Source organism: Rutilus rutilus, assembly GCF_951802725.1.
Source record: "Rutilus rutilus genome assembly, chromosome: 7".
In the NCBI taxonomy this organism is placed as follows: Eukaryota; Metazoa; Chordata; class Actinopteri; order Cypriniformes; family Leuciscidae; genus Rutilus; species Rutilus rutilus.
In genome coordinates, this window is record NC_140221.1 from 31,675,758 (window position 1) to 31,702,225 (window position 26,468).

The window sequence follows — 26,468 nt, forward strand, 5'->3', positions numbered from 1 at the left end:
GAACGGTTGCAGAGATGAGCCAAAAAAGTCAAAATAGCAAAATAATACATTACAGTGCTCTCATTTCATTGGCTTCTTTTTAAAATGACACTGAACCAGTAGCGGTGGGTACTCTGTCCAAATGCTTAAAATTGGAGTTAATAGCCTGAGTTATGTGACCAACTGAAAAATCTAGAATTAATATTCTTAGTTATTGTGTCCCTGAAACCATTTAGTACTTTAAGACAATGAACAGTCATAAATAAGCTGCTAGCCTTCTAGCCGCTGTCATCTCTTTAAGTTTCAGCACAGTATCTGTACTGCTTTTCTCGAATCATCGGCTGAATGTCAAATGAAGCACCCTGCTGTACAATTGTCTCTGATGTCTAGTGATGCTGACCTTCTTTGAACCCTGTGCTCTCAGAAGTAGCACTACACTGCTGCAGTTATTCACGATCAATAGACTCCTGCAACCTAGGCTACACACCACTGAGTCTAAACAAAGACAAAGATGGTTCACTCCTATTACTTATGAATGGGAGAAACTGCAATGCGCAACATGGCAGAATACTAAATAAAAGAACCAATCGCTGATTGGTAAAGTCATTGAATCACTGCAGCTGCCATTAGAATGGCCGTCGAGTGAACAGACATTCCTTGGAAGGGACTTTGGTCTGAACACTGTGCCACGGAGATATGATTAATCCGCAGTTAAAGTCCGGTCCGCTTCTTATTTTGCTTAGACGGGAAGAGTCCATCTGAGTGACATCTGTATGACTAGTTTGCTTTTTTAGATAAGATGTTTAGTGGCGGGGTAAATCTGAAATCGATGATACCACAACAAAAGACTGATGGGAAACAAAGTGGTAGCTCTTGGAAATAATGGCTCAGCAGATCCGAGAAAGGTTGTATAGTTTAATAATGTTTGCTTCTTGAACTGATCTCTGAAAACAAAGCAGAAAATACTCAAAACATCTCATGTAGGCCAACTTGGTTCAGTGCCTCAACCTATGGGTGGTATTAGGGATGGGCTGAATATTTTTAGTAAAGCACAACATATTTTTTTACCTTGTCTTTCTCACTAAGTTTTCATGATAGTTAATTTTTGTATCAATCAAAATAGTTCAGTAGTCAATAGTCTCCTTTTAAATGCTCCCATTGAGTCAATGACGCATCAATGATGTATCAACATCTTTGCAACAATTTAGCATTTATTTTATTACTGTAAGGGACTGTTCGTTTTTTTATTGGAGGGGCTACCGGAGGAGTTTTGAGATCTATAGTCAAAATAGACTTGACCCTCCCTTTGCCAGCAATACATTTTTCTATGACCCTCCAAAATGATTGTGAAAAAAAGCATGACCCTCCCCGATAATTTATTGATTACTTCTGTACTGGTTTGCGCTTGGCAAAGATGTTCAGATAGCCATTGTTTTTTTTACAACCAGGACAAACGACTTAACCTTTGCTTTCTCATCTTACACATCACACTCCACTGTTCTGGTGGCCATTTCAGTAGATTTACTCACTAACATTGTTGTGAAAACACAATAAGCATGGAAACTAAAATATGGTAGTATCGTGCTACAGCGCACATTCTGTCAGCTGCAGTTCTGGCGCCTCAGTCCCAATATTGTAAAACTCAACGTACATTCACATCGGATGTTAAGGCGAGACACTACAGGTGAATAGGGTACAATTTTTAAATAATAGATATCACCATGAAACTTCCTCAGTTGATTACTTACACAAGTATATAAAAAAATGCATTACAAGTTTTAGAAATTTGTATGTTTAATTATGCAAATTAGGCATTATCTCATTAAATATGCGCAATTTTGCATATATTTTCGGTAGATAGATCTGACCATATGATAAAGCCAAGTGCAAAATTCTTTTTTGAAAAAAAAATTCAGAGGGATTTTAGGATATATGCTTTCATTACCTAGGAAATCTAAATATACTGTCCATTGCCTTAAAAAATCGATTTTCGCCATATTTTTTTGATTAAAATATCACATAAATCAGGCCAGGAATTATTTATTAACAAATCCCTCTGAACATATCTTCAGAATACTGCTAAGTGTATAACTGGAAAGTTTGGTGTACATAGGTGCTACATAGGCTGAGATGTATGTACTGGAGAATGACAAAAAACTCATTTTGAGAAAACGGCATTTAAAGATTTAAATAGCTCTAAATGAGATTGCGTCATTAGCTTTAAATCCCCCTTTGAACATTTACGATTGGTTACTGATAGAAAGGAAACGCCCATATTTGGATTACATAGCGTTGTGCAGGAGACTCAGAGCTTTACAACGATACCGGCCATGACAGACTTCAGTAAACAGATGGAACAGACGGCCGCATGTCGCGTTGGAATGATAACTTCTTGGTAAATTCGGGAGAAACTTACTGCCGCAAGTAAACAAAATGTAATAAAATAAACATCTTAATGTATATTTTCAACGTTTTCTTTATTGCAGCACTTTGAAATTTTGCTGTTTTCATGAATACAAAAGTTGGGTGACCCTCCCCCTAGACTAAAAAAAGTTGGATAACCCTTCCCTCAACAAAGAATAAAAAGACATGACCCTCCCCTATTTTCCTCCAGTGGTGCATTCCATAAATACCGAACAGTCCCTAAGTATAGTTTAAAGGGGTCATATAATGCCATTTTTGTACAAGCTAATATGATTCTTTAGGGTCTAAATTAAAAGTTTGTAATTAAAAATTCTCATTAGTATTGTAAGAAAACACTCATTTTACCTGGTCAAAAACAGCTCTGTTTTCAGCACGCCGTTTAAGTGCATGTGTCTTTAAATGATAATGAGCTTAAATTTGCTCACCCCGCCCCTCTGTTCTGTGGGTACACCGTTTTTAATAACACAATAACCATAACGCGTTGTTCATTATAAATGTGGGATTATGAATTATATTGAGAACGTCGTACATAGAAAACATGTCGTAATGTACCCTGTGTGTAAACAGCCGCATTCATCGTGAAGCGTGCAGTAAGCGATTTGCAAAGATTAATATAAATATTAATATAAAGGTTAATAAAACGTTACACTCACTTCTTCTTCTGGAGGTGCAGCAGGAACACGAATAGTTGGTACCGATCCTTTTTTCAGGAGCAGCTTCTTATACTGACTCTGTGAAGCAGTCTGGTGTGTGAAATGATTCGCGCAAACATGAAAGCATTGACGTTGATCGTGGGGAATATTCCCTTCGAAAACAAACTCAGCCACAAACTCGGATTTAGGAACATCAAAATGACTGCTGTGTTCCTTATTACACCCAAGAACAGAACACCACAATCGCTTAGACGCCATTCTACTCATAGACAGTGCTCCAGCGTATCAACAACAATGACCGCGCCGGTCTGCGCGGACTATGATTGACAGCTCGCTCACGAGTTGAGGGCGGGTCTGTGTTGAAACGCTGCTGTCAATCAACAATCGTGGGAGGGGTGTTGATTTTGTGACGTCACAAAATCGAACGGCTTGATTTGAGACAGGGGAAAACATATAAGAAGATTAAAAAAAAAACACTGGATGGATTTTTATCATTTTATGATGGTTGTGTACAGGCACTGCCAACACACATTTCAGTACAATCAACTTGTAAAAGTGCATGTACCATTATATGACCCCTTTAATGAAAGGATGGCTCCATCTGTGGACGTGTCTTTGAGCATTATCATGTTTCTTTTTGTCGGGTGTTTAGAGTTGGTGCTGCCAGTTAAGCAGTGAATTATGCTCACTTCATTTCTGATCTAGGGGGCTCTGGTTCACTTTCCATACACCAGCATGAATAATCTTTATGTCTGGTTTTTTAATTACCTAGTGTCTTTCCTTCCTCTCACTAAGACCAAAAATATCATGATTAATCACAGTGTCCTATGAAGCTATTAGTGTTGAATTTAGCCCAGCGGTTCTGGAGGATATATAAAATCTGCGGGTGGTCTGCTATCCATCATGGAGAGAGAGAATGTGAGTGTGTCTGAAAGCAAGGAAATATGAATAAAATATATTTAGACTGTGTCCGAAATGCTAATGTGGATTATATTTGATTGAGATGTTGAGAAAGAGAAGAAGCTGGTCCTTATGGTGGCTTGTCTCGTTTCCTGCCATTACTTTGAAATCCTGTTGTTAAAGGCCTCTGATGGTTCAGGAAGAGCAATATTAAGGAAAACCCCTCTGACAGGAATCTGTATGTGTGGTGATTAAAGACATCCGTGTGGTTGCGGCACAAGACTCATTCTCATGATTAGTGTAGGAATCCTAAAATCTGGTGGTGATTCTAGTACCCTATAGGCAAGATATCTCACACGGTAAAAACATTTTTAGTTTGTGAGTGGGACTGAATGTGTGTACAGGATCAAACAAAAAAACTGGATTGGAACATACATAAATGGATTAGTTTGTGTTATAATTTTTTATTTTGTTTATTTATTTATTTTTCCTCATGATGATTGGCTCCCTTTTAAAAAAAAGCACTTTTAAAAAGATAAGTATGTTTGACAAAATCCACTTTGTACGTTCATTTTGCTGTTAGGTTTGTCCTCAGATGGTATGGACAGTGTATATATTGCTTTAATTGAATGATAAAGCAGACATCTGGTCCTTGAAGTGGTAAGCAGCATTCGGAATGACAGGGATAAGATAGACGGATAGAGGCTAATGGTCCTGTGGTTAGCTAAGGGCTATTGCAACATGATACTGCACTAGGCTAATGGAGGAGGCTGGTCTGCTGGGGCTGTGTGTTGCCTTTTGATGGTTAAGTGGAGTAAGGGGGTATTTTAATACAGTTTATTGAGGGAGGGGCAAATATGACTAAGCTGCTACCTTTTCTGTCCTTAATTTAGATAATGCTTTTCTTTTCACTGACCTTTTATATACTTCCTCAGTTCAATGTGTTTTCCTATGATACTATGAGTATGCAGAACTGCACTGAGCTGACTGCTTCATTAGTTAATGGAGTTTATAAAAATGTTTTTATACAAATAACAGCAGTCAGAAATGAAGGTTTTGTTGGGATAGTTCACCTCAAAATGAAAATTCTGTCTTCATTTACTCACCTTCATGTCGTTCCAACCTCTATCCTTCATCTTCAAAATGCAAATGAAGATATTTTTCATGAAACCTGGCAGATTTCTGTCCCTCTATTGAATGTGTATTCATTGAGGGATCATAAATGTAATCCATATGAATCAAGTGGTTTAATTAAAGTATTCTGAAGAGACACAAGAACAAACCTTTCTTAAGGTTCATTAAACTCATATTCATGGTGTTCAGTATCTGTACTTTGTGTTTTGTTTTATTTCTGTAAAATAAAACAAAACAGATATTTAGGGAATTGTCCACGTTTTTTTTTTTTTGTACATGTGGAAAGTGGAAAGTTTGAAAAATGCCAAAAAACAAATCCCCATAGGGTAGTGTAGTCCATAAAATGTGTGTGCTATATTCAAGCCATGCATTATTGTTTGAAGGACAGAATTTAAAGGGATATTTTGTTGCGTTCCACAGAGAAAAGATATACAGTCATACAGGTGTGGAACGTCATGAAGGTGAGTAGTGACAGAATTATAATATTTGGCTGAACTATTCCGTTAAAGGTGCATTGTGTAATATTTAGGATCTGTTGGCAGAAATGCAATATCATATACATAATATGTTATTATATTACATATACCTTACTTAATAAACCGTTATGTTTTTATTACCTTAGAATGAGCCATTTTATTTCTATCTACATACACCGCAGGTCCCCTTACATGATAAGTCGCCATTTTGCGCTGACATGTTTCTACAGTAGCCCTGAACGGACAAACGCGTTTCGTCACTATGTTGTTCTTCTTGCAAAGAAGCTAGCTAAAATCAGCAAATAAAACACTGACACAATGGTGAACAAGTAACAATAATATTCGCAGTAACATATCGTTTTATTGAATAAATAAGTAAACCTAATTTCTTAATTCATCTTTGTAAAGAAACCTCATTGCTTAACTAGCTACTCTCTGCTGTCTCAGACGACGACATCTTTTCCTGTCGGCCACCGTAACTTCTGATGGTTGCAGTTCGCAACCTCACCACTAGATGCCGCTAAAACTAGATTACACACTGCACCTCTAAACAATCCAAAACGGTTGAACTGTATGCTCTTGCCATGTTTCCAAGAAGGATACATAAAATATGAAATATTATGTAAACTGTGCATTTATACAAGTCTAAAAATAGTGATAAGTGAACACAAATATGTGCTGTTGTAAAACAGTGACAAAGCATGGTATTCCTCTCTGACTGTGCAGAAGAGCTTCCATTTGGATGAATTTATGACTTGTGCTAGATGAGGTCGTGGTGAGTCTCTGGAGTGTTCTTATACTCACCAGTCACCATATATCTCATCTCCCTGTTCACATCTTTACCAGGGACAATTCCCTGACAGCGCTTTAACCTTAGTAGAGAGAGAGAGAGAGAGAGAGAGAGAGCTCAGAAAGAATATAATGAGCACACCACTTGAGTTAATACTTGTGCTTTCCTCTTAATGCAACAATCACATCAATTCATATTTCCGCAACATCAAATCCCTAAACAGACAATCCACCCAATCGCATACCCTCATTTTGCTAAGCAAATATTTCATTAAAAATACTACTGTGCTTAACGTCAGCTGTCTCCTCTCTAATTAGGTCTCCTCACTACAGATTCCAGGCTGAAAAGCAGGGTAGATGTATCAAATCAGTGGCTTCTCTCCGGATATCAATATGCTTCCCCTCAGTTCCTCAATTTCTCATTTCTAAAAGAGCTCTGATAGGCTTCAATCAGTGCGCAGCTCATTTGCAAGAGTAGCCAGAGAAATGGCGTAATATCTCTGAAATATTCAACTCTGACATCCAGTTATTTTTGGGGCATGTGTAATGAATTTTTCAGAACTCTCTGGTTATTTCATAACAACTTATGTTAATTTTACTCACTACAGTTTTAGACCAGGGACAAGATTCATGAAATATTCTTAAAGGGATAGTTCACCCAAAAATTAGCCCATGATATACTCACCCTCAAGTCATCCTAGGTGTATATGACATGCTTCTTTCAGTCGTCTTGTAAGAAAAATATTCATATTTAAAACCTTTATAAATTAAAATAACTAGCTTCCGGCCAAACAAACATACGGATTCGACTTGAGCCTAAAGCGCAACGTGCGAGCAAAATGTCGAATCAAACTGCCTTTAATTTAATCAAATGATCGTTTGTTTTACTCCAGTTTTTGCAGTTTCTTCTACTAAAGCCAGTCATGCTGTTGGATGTTTAATATAGTATAATATAGAGAGTTTTAACTAAGAATTGTACTTTCTTTCTTACAGACTTAATATTAATTAAATTTATACCCGGCCCCAGGTATTTATGAATCCGGCCCCAGGTTTGAATCCAAGCACAGTAATGTTTTTCTGGTTTAACCCAAGACTTTGACTTGTGTTAGACTTGTGTTTGTGTGTAATTGTATTATTTATGTCAGATTGTGTTGAATGCGTATCTCTGTAGCACTCTAAACAGTAGCGTCTACCAGGTGGCCATGTGATGCTGTGCAGTCACTCAGCTGACAGGGTGATCTGTGTGCTATATGGCGACCATGTTCCCTGGCATTCAGCATTGTTAGTATGATAGCCCTATTGATCAATCTGCTGTTAAAGATGGATTGTGTTTGGATCCACCACAGTTGTGTGCCAAGTCCTGTCTGTTCATGTGTTTTACTGGAAGACCAGACACCTATAAAATAAACTCTTTCATTCGTACTGCACTCAATCTCCTAGTATGTGTGAGGTTGGAAGTGAAATTCATACTGTTGTTGTTTTTTTGTTCTTTTTGACAAATGATTTAATAAGACACAAGTTTGGAAAATAAACATTTTCTTTGGTAGTTTGTAGTTGACATCAGACAGGGTGCAGATTGTTTTTACAGTCCGCTGCAATTATGAGTGGAGTGACCGCTGGATGACTGCACTCTTGAGCAATAGCACACTGTTTCTCTGTTTCTCTCCTCCTTAAGTGTCCTTCTGCAAACTAGCCTTTCGGTCCTCTGGGGTCCTTGATGAGAGGTTTAATGACAGATGAATGTTCCTAGATCTTAGCATCCAGACCTTGGCTCTCATAGAGATAATCTGATTATCCCGGACACTAGAACTTTACATCAGTGGGAAATTAGAAGCTGGTATCCGTTTTTCCTCATCCTCTGTGTTCTCCAATTATCTGTAGACACATAAGCAGCTTTGTTCCAAAACCTGGTGATCTGCCTTACTTCCTGCTGCCTACATGCTTCTAAAGGAGCATCCTAAATACTCAACCTCATAAATGACTGATTTAAAACAATCTACATACTGTAGGCTGAAGTAAGTGCACCCCACCAATTTCACTCCATGCTGGAGAATTGATTTTCAATTGATTTCAATGGAGTTTTCATGATGTGATTACTCTAAGAAGCATAAAAAAAGCATAGTATGCTCAATTATTGGGTAAAATGATCCATATTGACATACTCTGAACTATTGTACTTATTGATTCTTTTCAGTGTTGAATGACATATACACTATGGGCTCTATCTTGCAACCAGCGCAATTGACTTTGTACACCGACGCATGTATCATTCCTATTTTGCACCCGACGCACAGCGGACTTTTCCCTCGACAGACGCACGTCGGTAAATTAGGGAATGAACTTGCACTCCCGGGGGCGGTTCAGTGAAAAGTGTTCCGGCGCAAACGTTCCCTGGTGCTATTTTGCAGTTCCAGAAAACAGTTCCACTTCAGACCAGGAAAAACCTAGTCTAAAGTCAGTGGCGTGATTTCAGTGGTGCGTTCAGATGCTATTTTAAGGGTGCATGCTTGGCCATAATGTGGCGTGTGCACAACGCGCATACACTTTGCTTCTCTCATCTACACACTGACGCAGCAGTTGCCAAGGAAAAATATTCCACATGAGGGAAATCATTGTGGTGTCCATGAAGATCTAGCTTACACATTTACCAAAATTATTATACGCCTGTTTAACCGAAGCTAATTTGGGTGGGTTACTCCCATCCCCATACAATGTCAATTTTCTGTCTTTTACGGCCCTGACGAGAATGTCGGTCTCCTCGGCTGTGAACCGCTCCTGGCGTGTGCCTGGCAAATCCGCCGTTATAATAGCAATCTGCTATGGAACAAGCGTGCCTGCTTTTAAAGGGAATGTGAGATGATGCTCTGATTGGTTTATTGCACGTTACGCCCAAACAACACCTATGAGTAATGTAGCTACTTCAGACCAACCCATTTTAGATATGCGTCGGGCGCAAGAGTTATTTATCCCGCCGGTATGATAGCAACAGCGCCCGAGATCCGCCCACAGTTACTTGCGTTTCGCGTTTGATGCTTGCGTTTCAGATCGTTAAAATAGGGCCCTATATCGTTTAAAAGTTTGCGGTCAGGAAGATTTTCTTTTAAATAAATGTATACTTTTCTTATTTTAAATATACTGTATTACCATAGAAAAAATGATTTGAAATTATAATAATATTTCACAAAATTATTGCTTTTACTGTATTTTAGATCAAATAAATGCAGCCGTGTTGTGCACAAGAGACTTTCAAAAACAGAAAAAATCTTACCAAACTTTTGAATGGTTATGTAAATTTATGTTTATGACATCTTTGTTGTTTCATTTGCTTGAATTTATTTTTTTGGTTTAGTTTCTTACTTTCATGTTAGCTTATGATGTCTTAAGCTCACTAGGTTTGGAACAGAGCAGTAGTGTTTTACATTCACCCAATGTGTAAAAACATTTTTCACCCCCGAAAAACATTTTTCTAGTGTTTCAGACACTTTTTCTTGGGAGCATTTCCAAAAGATTTTCTTAACATTGTACAGTCTTTATTTTCTCATTTCTTTATTTGGCTTTTTACTGAATAACACAGTGGATAACAACAGGAAAATATTGGATGACAAACGGGGTCATGTAATTGGAATTGAGAAATGGAATTGGAATTGAGAAATTACAGAGGGTTGGACTTGATGCAACACATTATGAATATGTGTTAAACACTGCACTATGGTTTCAAGAATGTTGAAGGTAATTCCTGATTGCATGGATTCCTTTCGAAATTACTGGATTCCCTTGTGAAAATTTGCAGAATAACACTAAATGTAGCTGCACCTTTTTTTTTATTCTAGTCAGTCACCTGGTCATTCCAGTAGTTACCCAATCTAGTCTCACTAATCAATGTTAATGGTAAGGAAAAGGCATTAATAGAAACAATAACAATCCCACTTAAATATTAATAATTAAGCACAGACAGAGTCATTCTCAGCTAAGAGAATATATGTCCCTTTAGAGTCTGCTGTGTCTCATTAATGACAATAGGAAATGAATCAAATCTCCAACTCTCTTTTGTGGGAGTTTGATTACAGCCTCTATGTTCATACTGTATGGTGTCTCTGAATTTATTTCAGGCCATTCTCATTCATTTTTGTTTCATTTACAGATAAATAATAAGTGTCTAAAGGATAGAGGAGCCACAGTATAGCTACTAGCCGTTTTCAGACGTGTTTCATAAGTGAACTGAGAAAAAAGAGTATTGTGATCTCACCACATGACAAATAGTTGAAGATGTCAACAAACACAAGAACAACAGCATAAATGCTAGCAGCAAAACAAAAATAGTAACACAGCTTTATTTATTCATGCCCCAGCAGTGCATTGCTCGATTACCATATTTATCACACTATTATTATTCATAGTTTACACGTCTTGTTTAGAAATGCTCACATGCATACAAAAACACACACACACAACTTTTTTTGTGTGAGATTTTAGTTTATTGGCAATGCCTATTCAAATGTATTTTTAGTTACACATTTTTCTTTTCAAACATTACAGTGCCTGATTTCCTCAGACTGCACACAATACAGTTGTTCTGCCCCTATTATTATCAGTTGCAATAAATAAATATTTATGCACATAGTATTTGAGTTGCTAACATGAAATGTATATTCCATCTAAAATGTTAATTGAGAAACTACATGGAATATTTGTATAAAATATTTTAAAATAGATATTTTTATTTTTTTAAAGGTAAATAAACTGCTAAAAAAAAAAAAAACGGTCTCAAAACAGGGCCGATTAGTAAATAAAAAAAAAAATAAGAAAGAAATCATGGGCATTATTCATCTACGCATGTACAGTGTGCTTATTTTTTTGTGCTTTCTCATTTAAAACTATTTGTTTTATATTTAAAAATAAATATATTGTTACATTTTTGGCTTATATATTTATTTATAGACTACTGCTATAGTATCTAATACTCTTGGCATTCTCTCAACTTCTTGCTGTAGTTGTATAATAGTTGGTTTATTTACATAAAAAAGTAAGTAACCTGGTTGCCTTACTATTGAGCCCCTAAAGGGACGTGGTGGTTGAAAAAATTTGGGATGGGAGAATTCTTTCTTTTTTTCAAATCTTTTGCGTTCCCACGCAAAGATATTTGCGTTCCCATGCAAAACCTGTTGTGAGCTCGGACAGACACCTACTGTTTAACAAACAGCTCTGTACGTTAATGGAGCGTTTCATACTAGTGTTTGAAGTTGGACTCAAATATAAAGAAATGCGGTCAGGGGATATTAAACAGGAGGTGTCTGTCCAAGCTCACAACACAAATATCGGGAACGCAAATATCTTTGCGAGGGAACGCAAAGTTTCTTGGGGGAATGCAAAAGTTTTTTTTAAATGAACTGACTCTAAACCAAGTCCAGTGCAGGGTAGGTTGCCAAATATTGCCATCCTTGTGGTTTGGTAGCGTTTTTTTTTTTAAACTAGATGAACGCCATCTGACACCGGGGGGAAAAAAGGAGATCCCACTGAAACTATTTCATCTCATTCTGAGGGTGCATGGAACAATGTTGAATCGCCTACACTTCCTTTACAGCCTGAAAACTGTTTTGACATACTAAATGGATGTACAGCAGAAATGCTTGACATTGTCTCAGTGGTCTGGAGGGTTAGATGTTTTCTGTAGGCATTGGATCGCAGTGTGTATGTGTTCCCTTGGGTGATAGCGGAGGAATGCTGAATACAGACTTCACCAGATTACCACAGTAATGACAAGAGCATCTGCTAACCAGACATGAGAGACAGTATAATGGTTAAGCAATTTAACCTGCACCAATTATGCAGTGCTTCCAGTACAGCTACTACATTAAAGAGATTCTATTGTGCTGTCATCTTTCATTCAGATGCATGCAACTGTAACCGATACAGACTTTTTAGCAGTAATAAATAAATAATAATTAAGAAAAAGTAGGTCAGACAAATTCCCTACAGCGCTGTAATAAATTCAATACTCCGAGGAGTGGAGATGCAGCAGTGAAATTTGGCCCCCGAATGCTTTACTGCTCTTGCCAGAAATGCAATTTTAAAGCTAAAGCAAGAGAGATAAAGGGACAGAGGTAGGCACTACGAGCTGGTTGCCGTAGAAACAGCTGTGTAAGAGAGTAGAGGGGGTTTAAGGATCTGTATGTGTGTGCTGAATCAGCATTCTCATTGATCCCCTAACAATTACAAGACAATATATGAGAGCAATTTGCAAATAAATGACCAATAGGAGAAATCTTGTCTTTGCATGCCTCATAAACGCTTTGTGAACGGCCCATTGCTGCATGGTGAAACTCTGTCAGTGTCACTCACTAGTCTAGAAGGATTTTCTTCACAGAGCGATGACCAGTAGAGTAGATTGCTTTTCATTTCCTTTTTTTTACACTGAAAAAGACTATGGGGTCTCACCAAAAAAACAATTATCCGGACAATAAAAAGGATTACAGCTGTATAGATATGGATGTGCTATCGTGAAATTTGTTGAAGAGATTATTACAGGGGTTGTTAGTGAAGGATTTCGAGGCCGTGAGAACTCCCGCAGGTTCTTCTGAGGTCTCGCACTGATGTTTTATTCTCTCTGTACCTGCGCTTCTTCTCAGTTTCTACTTTCATTACTTCTGTCTCATTGCAGGCCAACGATGCTTCAGGGAACCTCTGGAACTGGCTCTACTTCATCCCACTCATCATCATCGGCTCTTTCTTCATGCTCAACTTGGTTCTGGGGGTGCTGTCAGGGTGAGTCTGAAATCAGAGTCATTAGTCCAGACTGTGGGGGAATTCCCTGGAATTTAACCTCATTTGGGATTCTTAAAAAGCATCTTTAAATATTCAGTATTACTTGAAAATAAATGCCTTGCCTGAGGTTGCTATAAAGATGATATTATAGTCTATCTATCTATCTATCTATCTATCTATCTATCTATCTATCTATCTATCTATCTATCTATCTATCTATCTATCTATCTATCTATCTATCTATCTATCTATCTATCTATCATCTTAAATTCAGTAACTTAATTTGTAGAATTATTCACAAAATTCTAATTTGAATTTCAAAGGAATTCAACTGCTGTAAGTGTTTTTAAGGCGAGACATTACAGGTGAATAGGGTAAATTTTTTAGCTAGCAGATATCACCATGAAACTTTCCCAGTTGATTACCTACATTAAGATGAGAAAAAAATGTATTACAAGTTTTCTGTAATTTGATGTTTAAATATGCAAATTAGGCAATATCTAATTAAATATGCGCTAATTTTCATATATTTTAAAAAATGAAATCTGAGTATTGGATAAAGCCAGGTTAAAAATTATTTTTTCATTGTGTTCACATATTAGATGGGAAAAAAATTACAGAGTGATTTATGGATATCTACTTTTGTTATCCTGTTAATCAGAAAATACTGTCAATAGCCCTGATTTTTGCCATGTTTTTTGGAATAAAATGTTATATAAATCAGGCTAGGAATAATATATTTACAAATCCCTCTGTAAATGTCTTCATAATATAACTAGGTACAAGACTGGAAAGTTTGGTGTATATAGGTGCTACTGAAGTGGAGATTTCGGACTTGGAGTATGAGAGAAAAGTCATTTTGAGAAAACGGGCTTTAAAGATTTATCATCAGCCAATGAGATTGCGCATTCAGCCCTTTTACTTTCACAATTGGTTGCTGATAAAAAGGAAATTACCATATTTGGATCCGACAGGATTGTACAGGAGAGAGAGAGCTTCCTAACGGTGCTTCTGATGACAGGCTGCCGGCAGCGATCGCGGAGCAGTACGTTGATTAAGAACGCCAACTTTTGATGAATTTATGAGAAATCTACAGACGCAAACAGACAAAGTGTAATAAAATAAAATAAAGACCTAAATGTGTATTTCGGACTTTTTTTCACCACAAGTCTAAAAGAAGACATGTTATTGAAGACAAATATCCCAAAATCTCAAAATTGACCAGTAAGAAAAAAACGATGTTTTTGCCTGCCGTGTCTCGCCTTAAGTTTGTAATAATATGTATTTTATTTTCCTGCATGAACTGCCCATAAACATATTATACAACATATGGGTTATTTCCTGAAACATAATGGGCCCTATTTTACCAATCTAAGCGCATGGTCTAAAGCGTGCGAGCTGACCATCTACGGGACAAAGTGTATGCGCGTTGAGGACCCGCCTATAGGCACACATTACTTATGCGCTCTTTAAATAGCAAAAAAATATTATATTTCAGTTTATTTCAGCTGCCTCAAAATAGCAACGCACCAACAATGCGCCCGAACACACCTCGTTTTTAATGGCGCACAAATGGCCGCAAATTAATTTGCTATTTAAACAGTGTGGCACAGGACATGGAAATGATAACCGTGTCGGGCTGAAACTAGCAAAAAACACTTGCATTGCAACGGGTGTATGATAGGGCTCTAGTTGGTACAGCATAACTATTTTAAAATAATCAGAATCAGAATTAATTACTTAAAAAAAAATCACAAGACCTGTATTCAACTAGTGAAATTCTTCTGTTGTGTTGAATTTCTTTGAATGGCAATTATTAAAGTCTTTTTCCATTTGCACTTCAATTCAATTCAATTCAGATTTCAGTTTATGAGTTGAAAGGACCCTGGCTTGCGGTTTTATTATATGATTATCCGTTCGACACTTGTCTCAATGGAGAGGGATGCAAACTTCACATAACCTGCTTAACTAATCGTCTGCTATCAGAATGCATTCTCTTGATTGGCTGCAAACATACATCTAAAAATGTACAAATACAAAGTATGCAGTAACCATTTAAACCTTTATATTGGAAGCAAACAAATGGTGTTCCTTTTAAAATGATGCCCTCTTAAAGGGATGCCTGTTATAGATATTTGGTGGGCTTATTGTTAAGGGCTTTCCTAAACCATTGAAAGCCCCATAAAAAAATATCTGTCCTACAGTTTGGAATCTATTCACCTATTATATATATAGCTTATGCATGTACAGAGTTGATGCAATGTTAAGTGCAGTAGAGCCCTGCTTCTCATTTGATTAGGCAGCTCTATTTTGCCAGTGTAATGTTGGTCACAATTAGGTTTTTCCTCCATCAATTATGATCGAGCGAAAAGCCACATACACTCTCTATAAAACAAATAACACATGCTCACACTAAAGCATCTTTATTTTTTCCTCATGCTTTACCTCTCTTGCTCTCTCTCTCTCACTCTCTTTTTGCCTCTTTCTCTCTCACTCACACACTTAAACCCATTGTTTTAATGGAAGGTCTCTGGATGAATGCTTTGTGTGGTGAACTGTAGCTGCTGGTGGGATTAGCATTGATGATTTCCTGCAAATCCTCAATCTAATGTTTACTCTATTTCACTGAATGGCTCTTCATGTCTGTGTTGCTGTCATGTTTTTTAGGCTTAGGGGCTGTTTAAGGTGAGACACTACAGGTGAATAGGGTAATTTTTTTAAAATAATAGATATCACCATGAAACTTCCTCAGTTGATTACTTACACAAGTATATAAAAAAAATGTATTACAAGTTTTAGAATTTTTTATGTTTAATTATGCAAATTAGGCATTATCTTATTAAATATGCACGATTTTGCATATATTTTCGGTAGATAGATCTGAACATATGATAAAGCCAGGTGCAAATTTCTTTTTTCATTTTGTTTACACACAAGATGAAAATAAAAATTCAGAGGGATTTCAGGATATATGCTTTTATTACTTAGGAAATCAAAATATACTGTCCATAGCCTTAAAAAATCGATTTTCGCCATATATCGGCCAGGCCAGATATGTCACATAAATCAGGCCAGGAATGATTTATTAACAAATCCCTCTAAAAATATCTTCAGAATACTGCTAAGTGTATAACTGGAAAGTTTGGTGTACATAGGTGTTACATAGGCTGAGATGTATGTACTGGAGAATGACAAAAAACTCATTTTGAGAAAACGGCATTTAAAGATTTAAATAGCTCTAAATTAGATTTTGTCGTTAGCTTTAAATCCCCCTTTGAACATTTACGATTGGTTACTGATAGAAAGGAAACGCCCATATTTGGGTTACATAGCGTTGTGCAGGAGACTCGGAGCTTTACAATGATACCGGCCATGACAGACTTCAGTAAACAGACGGAACTCGGCATGTCACGTTGGAATGATAACTTCTTGGTAAATTCGGGAGAAACTTACTGCCGCAAGTAAACAAAATGTAATAAAATAAACATCTTAATGTATATTTTCAACGTTTTCTTTATTGCAGCTTGAAAGAACACATATTGAAGGAGTAAACTAGCCCAAAATCTCGAAACCACTGCATGAAAAATCGATGTTTTTGCCTGCCATCTCTCGCCTTAAAAACATAAAACTTTTTATGTGTTTTGGCTTTTCGTTTACACGACAACAGCGTTTTGGGTGCCTAAAAACGCAAACTTTTGAAAACGGGTTTCAAAGTGGACGTTTTTGAAAACGGTCTCTGTGTAAACAACAAAACCGCGTATCCCTGAAAACGATGACGTCGTGCACATGCGTATTACGTGGTCAGTCTATAGTGTTTCATTGCATCTAGTGGCCCGCAGAATACAGCGTTTTAGTCGTTACGCGGATCTGTGTGAATGAGGATCGGTTTGACAATGGTGTCGTCTGTACCCGGAAAACTCAAAGGAAAAACGTCTCCGCTTTAAGCATATCGTTGTCCTGTAAACATACCCTTAGTTGACAGATTCATTCTCATGTGGTGGTGCAGTCTCTCTCTCTCTCTCTCTCTCTCTCTCTCTCTCTCTCTCTCTCTCTCTCTCTCTCTCTCTCTCTCTCTCTCTCTCTCTCTCTCTCTCTCTCTCTCTCTCTCTTTCTCTCTCTCTCTTTGTGTGAATCTCCTGTTTTTGTTTCATGTGTGTACAGAATATAGGAGTCACTCCTGAACTTACAATGGCTTTAGTGGATAAATACAATTATTATATTTTTTAATGGAAAAAAAATTGCTCATTTTTTAAATTTAAAGCAAACATCAATCTTGGTTCACAGGTCTTATCCAGTTAGTTTTAAAATTTAGAAATATGTTTTTTTTTTTTTTTACAATTTATTTCAAAAACTGTACATATACTACAATTCAAAAGTCTGGGGTCTTTTTTTTTAAACAAACAAACAGACAGACAGACAGACAGACAGACAAATAAGCTTCTTGAATTAAGCCATAATGCATTCAATTTACCAAAAGTGACAGTAAAGACATTTATAATGTTACAAAAGATTTATATTTCAACTAAATGTTGTTCTTTTTTATTCATCAAAGAATTCTTCTCAAAAAAATTTCGATTTTCAACATTGACAATGATAATAAATGTTTCTTTAGCACCAAAAAAACATTACAAAATCTTACTCACCCCAAACTTTTTGATGGTAGTGTACAGTATGTAACAGATTTTAGTACGAAATTATGACAAATTTAATTGCAGACTTTTGTATCTCAGCATAGTTTGAGACATTATTGAGATCTCTTCTGAAATTCTCGAAGAGACACATATATGAGATTGAAAAAAAAAACGGTTTTATATTTGTTTGTACAGTGCAGTTGTCACTCCTGTAAATAACCAAGCTCTGTGTGTAACTCTTAGTGGTTATAAAGCTGATGAACTTGCCACTGTTTCCCTCAATGTTCATTCACTCCCCACATCCTCTCTCTCTCTCTCTCTCTCTGTCTTTTTCCCTCTCTTAATTTTCATGCTCTCGTGTCCTTCAAGTAATCTTATCAGTCACCACTCTCACAGTGTGAAATTTATTCATTTTAAAGCTGTTTTTAGCTTTAAAGGTGAAACAGACCCCCAAAGACACACATTCAAGTTTTTATAGTTACCACTGCCAGAAAATGTTCATGTATTCAAGGACGTGCATGTCTGTGTGTATGGAAGTGACAGAATATTTGTGCAGTTTTTGCTTTTGTGTAGTGAGAGCTCTCTAATGGTGTATTCGTCCTCATGGTAATCCAGTGCGTTCAAGAGTGCTGCGCAGCCCCCAAATTATCACACTTCCAAAGGCTTTCTACAAACTCCTTCTGAAGTGTAAAATGTCTACGCACCACCGGCCGCAAAGGATGATGGGAGCAGATTTAATTAGGCTAAAATAAAGCGTTACATAAAGGATTCTCTAGCTACGTCATTCTCTTTGTGCTTTCAAAATGAAGGTATTAGAGGAGATGTTTACGATTTTGGGGAATTTTTCACATTGCTGGATTGGCCCAGAAGACTTTGCCGCAGTTATTATGTGAAGTTGTGTAAATAATGTATAAGTCTAGTTGTCTATTATATTATATTATATTATATTATATTATATTATATTATATTATATTATATTATATTATATTATATTATATTATATTATATCATATTATATTATATTATATTATATTATATTATATTATATTATATTATATTATATTATATTATATTATATTATGGAATATAGTTGGTCAGTTTGTTTGCTTTTTTACCATTAACTCCTCCATTTTTGCCTTTACTAGTTGCTTTAGTGTGGAAAAAATTTAAATTACATTTTAAATGACAAATATTGCATGTACTCTTTAATAGGAGATCATTAAGCTGCCTGCATTCATAATATAAAATACACTATCATTTAAAGTTTGGAGTTGATAAGATTTTTAAAGGGGTCCTATTATGCTTTTTCACTTTTTCAACTTTAGTTAGTGTGTAATGTTGCTATTTGAGCATAAAAAATATCTGCAAGGTTACAAAGCTCAAAGTCCACTCCAAAGGGAGATATTTTATTTAACAGAATCCACCTACAACGAACGACTTGTTTGGACTACAAGTTTTTTGCGGATCTTGTGAAGTCACAATGATACTCGTTTAAATAATCTCCGCACACGGAATACGCAAAAAAAAAGTGTGAGGCCTGGTTGCCAGTCACAACACACTGGGCCAGCTAACCAATCACAGCACATTTCGTATTTCGGAAGGAGGGGCTTCATCGAAACATGAACTCTAAATGCGTTCGAGCCAGACTGGGAAGAGAGGTGCTTTAATGATGTAAATTATGTGAAAAATAATGTGTTTTTTGAACAATCAAGCTTGAAAGCAATCGAGTACACCCCAAAAACGAAATCAAGACTTCGTAAAAGGGCATAATAGGACCCCTTTAATGTTTTTTGATAAAGGTATTTTACGCTGTCCAAGGCTGCATTTATTTGATCAAAAATATGGTAAACCAGTAATATTATAAAATATTATTACATTTAAAACAATAGTTTTTCATTTTAATCTATTTACATTTTTTATTTATTCCTGTGATGTTAAAGCTGAATTTTCAGCATCATTACTCCAGTCTCAGTGTCACATGATCCTTCAGAAATCATTGTAAGATGCTGATTTGATGCTCAAGAAACATTTATTGTTATTAACAATGCTGAAAACAGTTGTACTGGTTAATATTTTTGTGGAAAGGGTTGTTTGATGAATTTGGAAGTTCAAAAGAACAGCATTTATTTTAAATAGAAATCTTTACATGTCTTTATACTGTCACTTTTGATCAATTTAACGCATTCTTGCTGAATAAAAAAATAAAAAATCTGACTGACCCCAAACGTTTAGTGTGTTTGAAATATTGGTGTTTGTTGGGACAGTGTAAGTCCTCATTTGATGCTCTGGTTGCCATGGTGCATACTGTGTCTCTCAAGGTTTGTGTGTATGTGTGCGCGGCCCGGGAGGTCAGTTCACCTGTCTGACCACGCTGCTTTCAAAGCAAAAGGCCGTTCTGAGGCCTCATGTAGAGATGAGAGGACTGCCCTGGGGTGGTAGTTTAAGGAGAGGTGGGCAGCTGGGTCATCTTCTCAGTGGGTAGTTGGGCCGCAGGGATCCTGCAAGAAACCAATTCATAGCCATTTCATCTAGATCTCTTTCACCTCACAATGGCTTTTTGATCTTAACTGTTTGAGCAGCCCTATTAAAGATTGTAAGTACCAGTGAAAGTACAGCTTCACCTGTAGCTTACCGATAAATTGTTTTGCCTGATTTTAAATAGGCATCACCGAGTTATAATTTACAGCATGAAAAATGTATAAATATTATAGTTTTGTTTTTAAAGATTAATTTTAAGTGAGTGTGAGATGACAGCAAAGGTAATCTAAATGTAAAAATGGGAGAAGTGACGATGCAAAATTAAATATGGAATATTGATCAATATTGATAATAAAAAAAAACGTATATTATGGTACGGAGATATCATTCATCTATTATACACCAAAATAATAAATTAGATCTGAGTGCACGTTTTCGTATTGTTACCTGTCATCTGTTTATCCACTCATTTGAAAAGCACCATCCACCATTCCATCCATTTCACATGTATGGAATTAAGTCAAATGTACTTAACTAAGTTAACAAAGAGAATAAGTAAATGAAACTTGGCCAGTTAGAGTTTGTTGAGTAATTTCTACTTTGTGTATTGTGTACCCGGCATTCAGAGACCTCAATGCTGGGTACACAATATCGCTAACAATCAGTGGATAGTTTTTGAGTATGAATGGGTCATTTTGAGTAAAAAATTAACTCCAGATGTCACAAAACAGCAAGTTACTACACCAAAAGCAACGATAAGCAGTGTAAACACAACTGGAGAACAGTGAAACAATGCAACCTTATTAATTACTCATACCCCATGGGGTGCATGATGGAAAACATTACTGAAAACATAAACAATTCCAAGTAAAATATACTTATAAGTTCATGCTTTCATTTCTACAAGCTTGAATTGGGTACTAATATAGAAATTACTTTTTTTTTTATTCTTGCCTTAACTAACTTATTCAATGTAGACATTATATTTGTTAATGTTTCTCACCACATAATCATTGTTATCAGTGCAGGATATGTTTAAAAGCTTCTTTAGATAATCTTTTGTGCAGATTAGTTGTGTAACACTTTTAAATTTGTATTTCTAACCAAATAAACACATGCTGAGATGTACAGTAGCATTGCTAGCCATTTCTGTGCATCTGCCTCTGTGTGTGTTCTTAGTATTTGCGCTTGTATACAAACTAGTCGAGTTTCTTCCACGAGGAAGATGTTGCTTTCCTGTCGAAACAGAAGTACAATGGAGTGGAGTCTGTTTATACATTATGGGCTCGTGTGAGTATTAGCATTTGTGTGAGTGTGTGTCAAAGAGAAAGAGAGAGAGATATACTGTAGATGTTGCTGCAGGGTTAGTATTCCCCCTTGTCTGTCACACACTCGCAAACAAATACACACACACACTCACTGTCACGTCACACTGCCACTGCAATGCAGGGAGGGGAGAAGAAAAGACTTTCTCCACATTGTAGTATGGGAATCCTACTAAAAACGTACTGTTAATAAATGTGCTAGTGCTAGTGTGCTAGTGACCAGCATCAGGTTCTTAAAGGGATAGGTTCCCTCCCCCCAAAATTTTTACTCATCTACTTAATGTTGCTTAAAACCTGTATGAAACACAAAAGAAGATATTTTGTCTTTTTTTTTTTTTATAGAATGGGATGTTGTTTTTGGACCCCATTGACTTTCATGAAGTAAAATTGAATTGAACAGTGAAACATTTTTCAAAATATCCTCTTTTGTGTTTCATAGTTTTGGGTGAACTGTTCCTTTAACCAGTGAGATTTACTTGGTCAGCCACCTGCGTCAGATAGACCATGCTAGTCGGCCACTTTTACCAGCAAGTTTTGGTGTATGGTTATGCTAATCCACTAATCCACTAAACAGCATTTGCCAGTATGAAAGTTCAGGGCACTTACTGTTCCTATGCATTTTATAATATTTTCGTGGGGTTCGCTCTTTCATATTTCCTGCTTTGGCTAAGCCTTAAAGAGAGTGAGAACTGGATGGGAGCACTCATTTGAACTATTTATGGAAATATGCAAATGTAGGTGTAGGTTTTATCCATCCTATTTATTGACTTGTTTTAACTCTTCTTCCTAATCATCTTTTGTATCTATTTATTAATCATATGGTGAGGCATATGTGTGTATTTAGGCAGCCAGTGTGCTTTAATTTCTACTGGAGAAAGTCTTGTGCTGTCATGTTAGTAATGACACCAGTGTGTTTTAAATCAATAGAGGAAGGGAGGATTGGAGGATGGATCATGTTTTTTGAGGGAATTTGAACAAGGTTATTATAGCACTGCTTGAGCGCACTGAAACTCTGGCCTCAATAGATGACATTTTTTAAATGTTTTATTTATAACCTGTTTTATTTCTCTTAACCATATTTATTTGCACATTTTTGCACATCTGCTTGTATTAAACATATTTTTGGATGCTAACATCGCCCCGTTTTTACTTGCTGTGATTCTCCTTGTGGTCCCTATCACATTATATGATTGTTGTATATAATATTTCCTCTCTTTCTTTCTTGCACAGATTTCCTATTTTATTTTCTCCCTTCGTTTTTTTTTCTTTCATATTCACATTCCGTGCTCCGATCAGATTCTCGAGCATGAAGTAAAATCTTGATTCCAGAAGCATCAAATCCCTCACATTCTGTACACCCTACGTTTGTTTTCTTTTGTTCTTTTTTCTTTGCTTGTATAGCTTTTTAACCTTCTCTCTCTGTACACTCTTAACACCTGTTAAAGAGTAATGGTGGTCCATCATCGCCACCCTCCTCTAATTATCATGAATGATAACAGATGGCAGGTTGTGAGGGGGCACAAACAGTTTTTTTTATCCCTTAGTGCTTCTCCATAATCATGTTGCAGAGAAAGCTATAATGTTTCTGAAAATGAAATGGGACTCGTTTAATAACCAAGTCAGGGTAAATTATGCCTCTCACTGGCAATGCATGGGCATTTCTCAGTACAGTAAATACCACTTTTTGTGAGCTATATCTAATGTTAAAAAGTTATCACCACACAGTTTTGTCATACTTTGTCATACTTGTCATTCTCATAGATGAGAAAAACTGGCTAGGCATGTAGGTGCATTACAGAGAAAAATGTATTGACCCCTGTTTCCTTAAGGATGAAGTGCAGCCATCATTAATTAGAAATGCAAAAACACCTGATTGAACACCTGGTTTTAACTGGTGATGATGATTTTATATTAATTTATATAAATAATTATTTATTTAAAGTTATGTATATAATTGCAGTACTGGTCAAAGTTTGAGGTCAATAAGATTTTTTTTGGTGAATTTTTTTAATACTTTTATTACTTGAGAGTTTTATTTAGGGTGATGAGGACTTCCATCAGCCTGAAGAGGGTTTATTCTGAGAGAACAACCGGCTGTATGTACATTATCCCGCTTATTACACGGCTACTTGCCACATAAGTAAATAATTAGACAAGAAATATTGATCTGAGTTGAAATATTTTATTAGGTCTTTAAACACAAAGCTTCCGCGGAGAGAGCAGTTGCTAGCATGGCAAGTTCAAACTAACGTTAGAGGGACATTTAAGAGATACAGTATACAGTCATACCACTTATTACACAGCATTTTCGCCACATCCATAATTATGGAGATAAGAGATATTGATTTCAGATTGAACTGTTTTAAAATCGTACCTATTTGTATCTTATAATCCAACAGTGTACAAAACAATAGTCACAAAATGGCAGCAGTTGCATTTGTATGAAACAAGAGAGAGCACGAAGAAAAAACGTTCCTAGCAAGTGTATATCGCTGCTGTCTTCAGTAACCCGGATGAGCCTGCGTTATCTGTTTTCAGCGGTTGTTATCGAGGAATAATATACCGCTGAATGGCGCGATTGACCAATCAGAATCAAGTATTCCACAATTTTTAAGTAGATCTATTGAAGTCTACAAACCTATTGATCTAGATTTGTAGACATCAATAGGTAGCTTATTTAGTTAATTTCCCTGAAATTGTATTTTGACAATTATTATAAAAATGGCTTACTCATCTGACTTTGTATATTAAGTTGGCATAAGAGAAAGAATTTTAACTTTACATTTGTTCTTGCAAATGTTTGTAATGTTTCATTTTGGTGTATTTCTCGCATTATTTTTTGTTTCTCAACCATGAGCCTTATGATGATCAATAGGGTCTTTTGTTTATGTGGATAAATCACTATATTATGAGATTTCACACTTTAATAAGCACACACACTCATACTCTTATACACATACCCTGTGTTATAGAGCAGGGCTCCCCTGATACCTCTGTGCAGAACAGTGTGTTCATGGATGTGAATGTATGTGCATTTTTCCCCACAGGGAGTTTGCAAAGGAGCGAGAACGTGTGGAGAAAAGGCAGGAGTTCCTGAAGCTCCGCAGACAACAGCAGATAGAGAGGGAACTGACCGGTTACTTGGAGTGGATCTGCAAGGCAGGTCAGTCTCTAAAAATGAACAATATCTCCATTAACACTTATAGTAATCGCCACAGGACCAAAGACATTCATGCGTTTTTCAAGACATGAACCTGAGAATGTTCTACAGTACATCGCAATCACCAGAAGGCCTTGTTCAGTTCCCTAGAGAGCATTGTGTTCCCTTGTGTTTTTCCTCCCTTGACTATTTATCTCACTTACTTCCCGGATCTCTGTTCAGCCGCAATGGGAGCTGATGTATCTGTGTCTGTCTATTGCTCATCACTTCCTCTCTCCATGGCAACCAAATAGCCTTCCTCTCACTTCACCAGCTGGTTCATACCCTCAGTCTTCTCATGACTGCATGTAACAGCTCTTTCATCAGCTGCTTCACTTCAACAGTCAATGTCTTGGAGCTTTCTTTGTCTGTAGATTTGCACTGATCTGGGGCCCGTTTAGTAATGGTCTTCTCAAGTTCTACTCATCATAGGATTTTAATGTGTTTCACACATTCTGAGTACACAATTTCACCATTTTTACTGCGTGATGCTGCATCCCTGAAACTGCAGTAGAGTTTTATTGGGTCTCTCTTGCTGAAATCAGCAGAAAATACATTTGCTGTATAAATGTATCTATATCTTGATAGGCCAATAGTTCAATAGTTCAATGGTGGTGAAATTGCAAACAGGTTCTTCCGGGTTGAGTGAGGAATGACGAACTTCAGTCTGATTCGGTTGTGGTCGGAGAGTCCTCTCACCCAGGTGGAAAGTTACAACATGGTTTGTTGTAACTGTGAGGCCCTGCCGGCATGGGGAGGTCATGCAACGTCGCGGTCAGACCGGATGTCTCTAGTCTTTTCCATATGACCAGCAACAAGAAGAGACCGGGTCACTGAGATAAATCAAGGCTTAGTTAGTTCTGGCAGGTTATATCAGTCAAGCTCACATCAGCTGACTTTCATCTGGTTCACGTCTACCTATAAGCAGATTTATCGTGTTGCTCAGGAGCTAACTACCCTCCTCCATCCCCAGCTCCTCCTCTCGTCCTCTCGTCCAGTCAGGACTTGGCCTTCTGATATTCCTAATTTTTCTCGAATTATGTTGTACATTAAATTATTGAACATTAAATATATCTGCAATACATTTATGTTGGTTCTGTTCTGTTTACCCTAAAGGAGGTTTATCTGCTCTCCCTGCTCTTATCATGCTAGGCTGCATGGATGGGCAGGAAGTTCTTGCCCAGAACAGAACCATACCGCCAATCCAAATTGTATGCTAATTGTCAATCATCTTTGACGTTAGTGGTCCTGACAGAATGCCCTTTTAGCTTCTGCAGAGGTCACACCTCTCAAGTTTGGCTTGACCAATGAAAAGGTTGTAAGTTCAAGTGGGAAAAGTTCCTTTGTTTGGAAGCTGACTCATCTACATGATCATTGTGGATTGGCAGTATTTTTGTCTCTGATTAATTGTTACTCTGATTAATATAAAAAGCATACAATGAATGTTATGAGGAGGTGATATACACCGATGTGTAGAGAGTTAAACGAGGATCATTTTGACATGAAACATGATAAGGTTACATTATCTAGTTAAGGCATGCATAAAACAGTATGTTCTGGGGAAATGCATGTTCATTCATACTGTAGAAAGGTTTGTCTATGAATTAATGGAGAGAAGTCTGTTTTATGGGCATTATGTGTCTGTTTCAATAGGAATGATGTGAGAGTGAACACTCTGTTTCCATGTAGATGCACATGCAGGATGTGTGAAACAGGCC

The 26,468-nt window shown here is 36.8% G+C and overlaps 1 protein-coding gene across 1 annotated transcript in view; it reads left to right on the top strand.

The window, feature by feature from the left end:
* cacna1ba (calcium channel, voltage-dependent, N type, alpha 1B subunit, a) overlaps positions 1 to 26,468 on the top strand; it is a 108,618-nt gene that overhangs the window by 29,054 nt on the left and 53,096 nt on the right. Inside the window, exons 7-8 of the mRNA XM_084413158.1 lie at positions 13,014 to 13,117; positions 24,599 to 24,714. Coding sequence (XP_084269284.1) covers positions 13,014 to 13,117; positions 24,599 to 24,714 — 220 coding nt within the window. The remainder of the gene's footprint in view (positions 1 to 13,013; positions 13,118 to 24,598; positions 24,715 to 26,468) is intronic.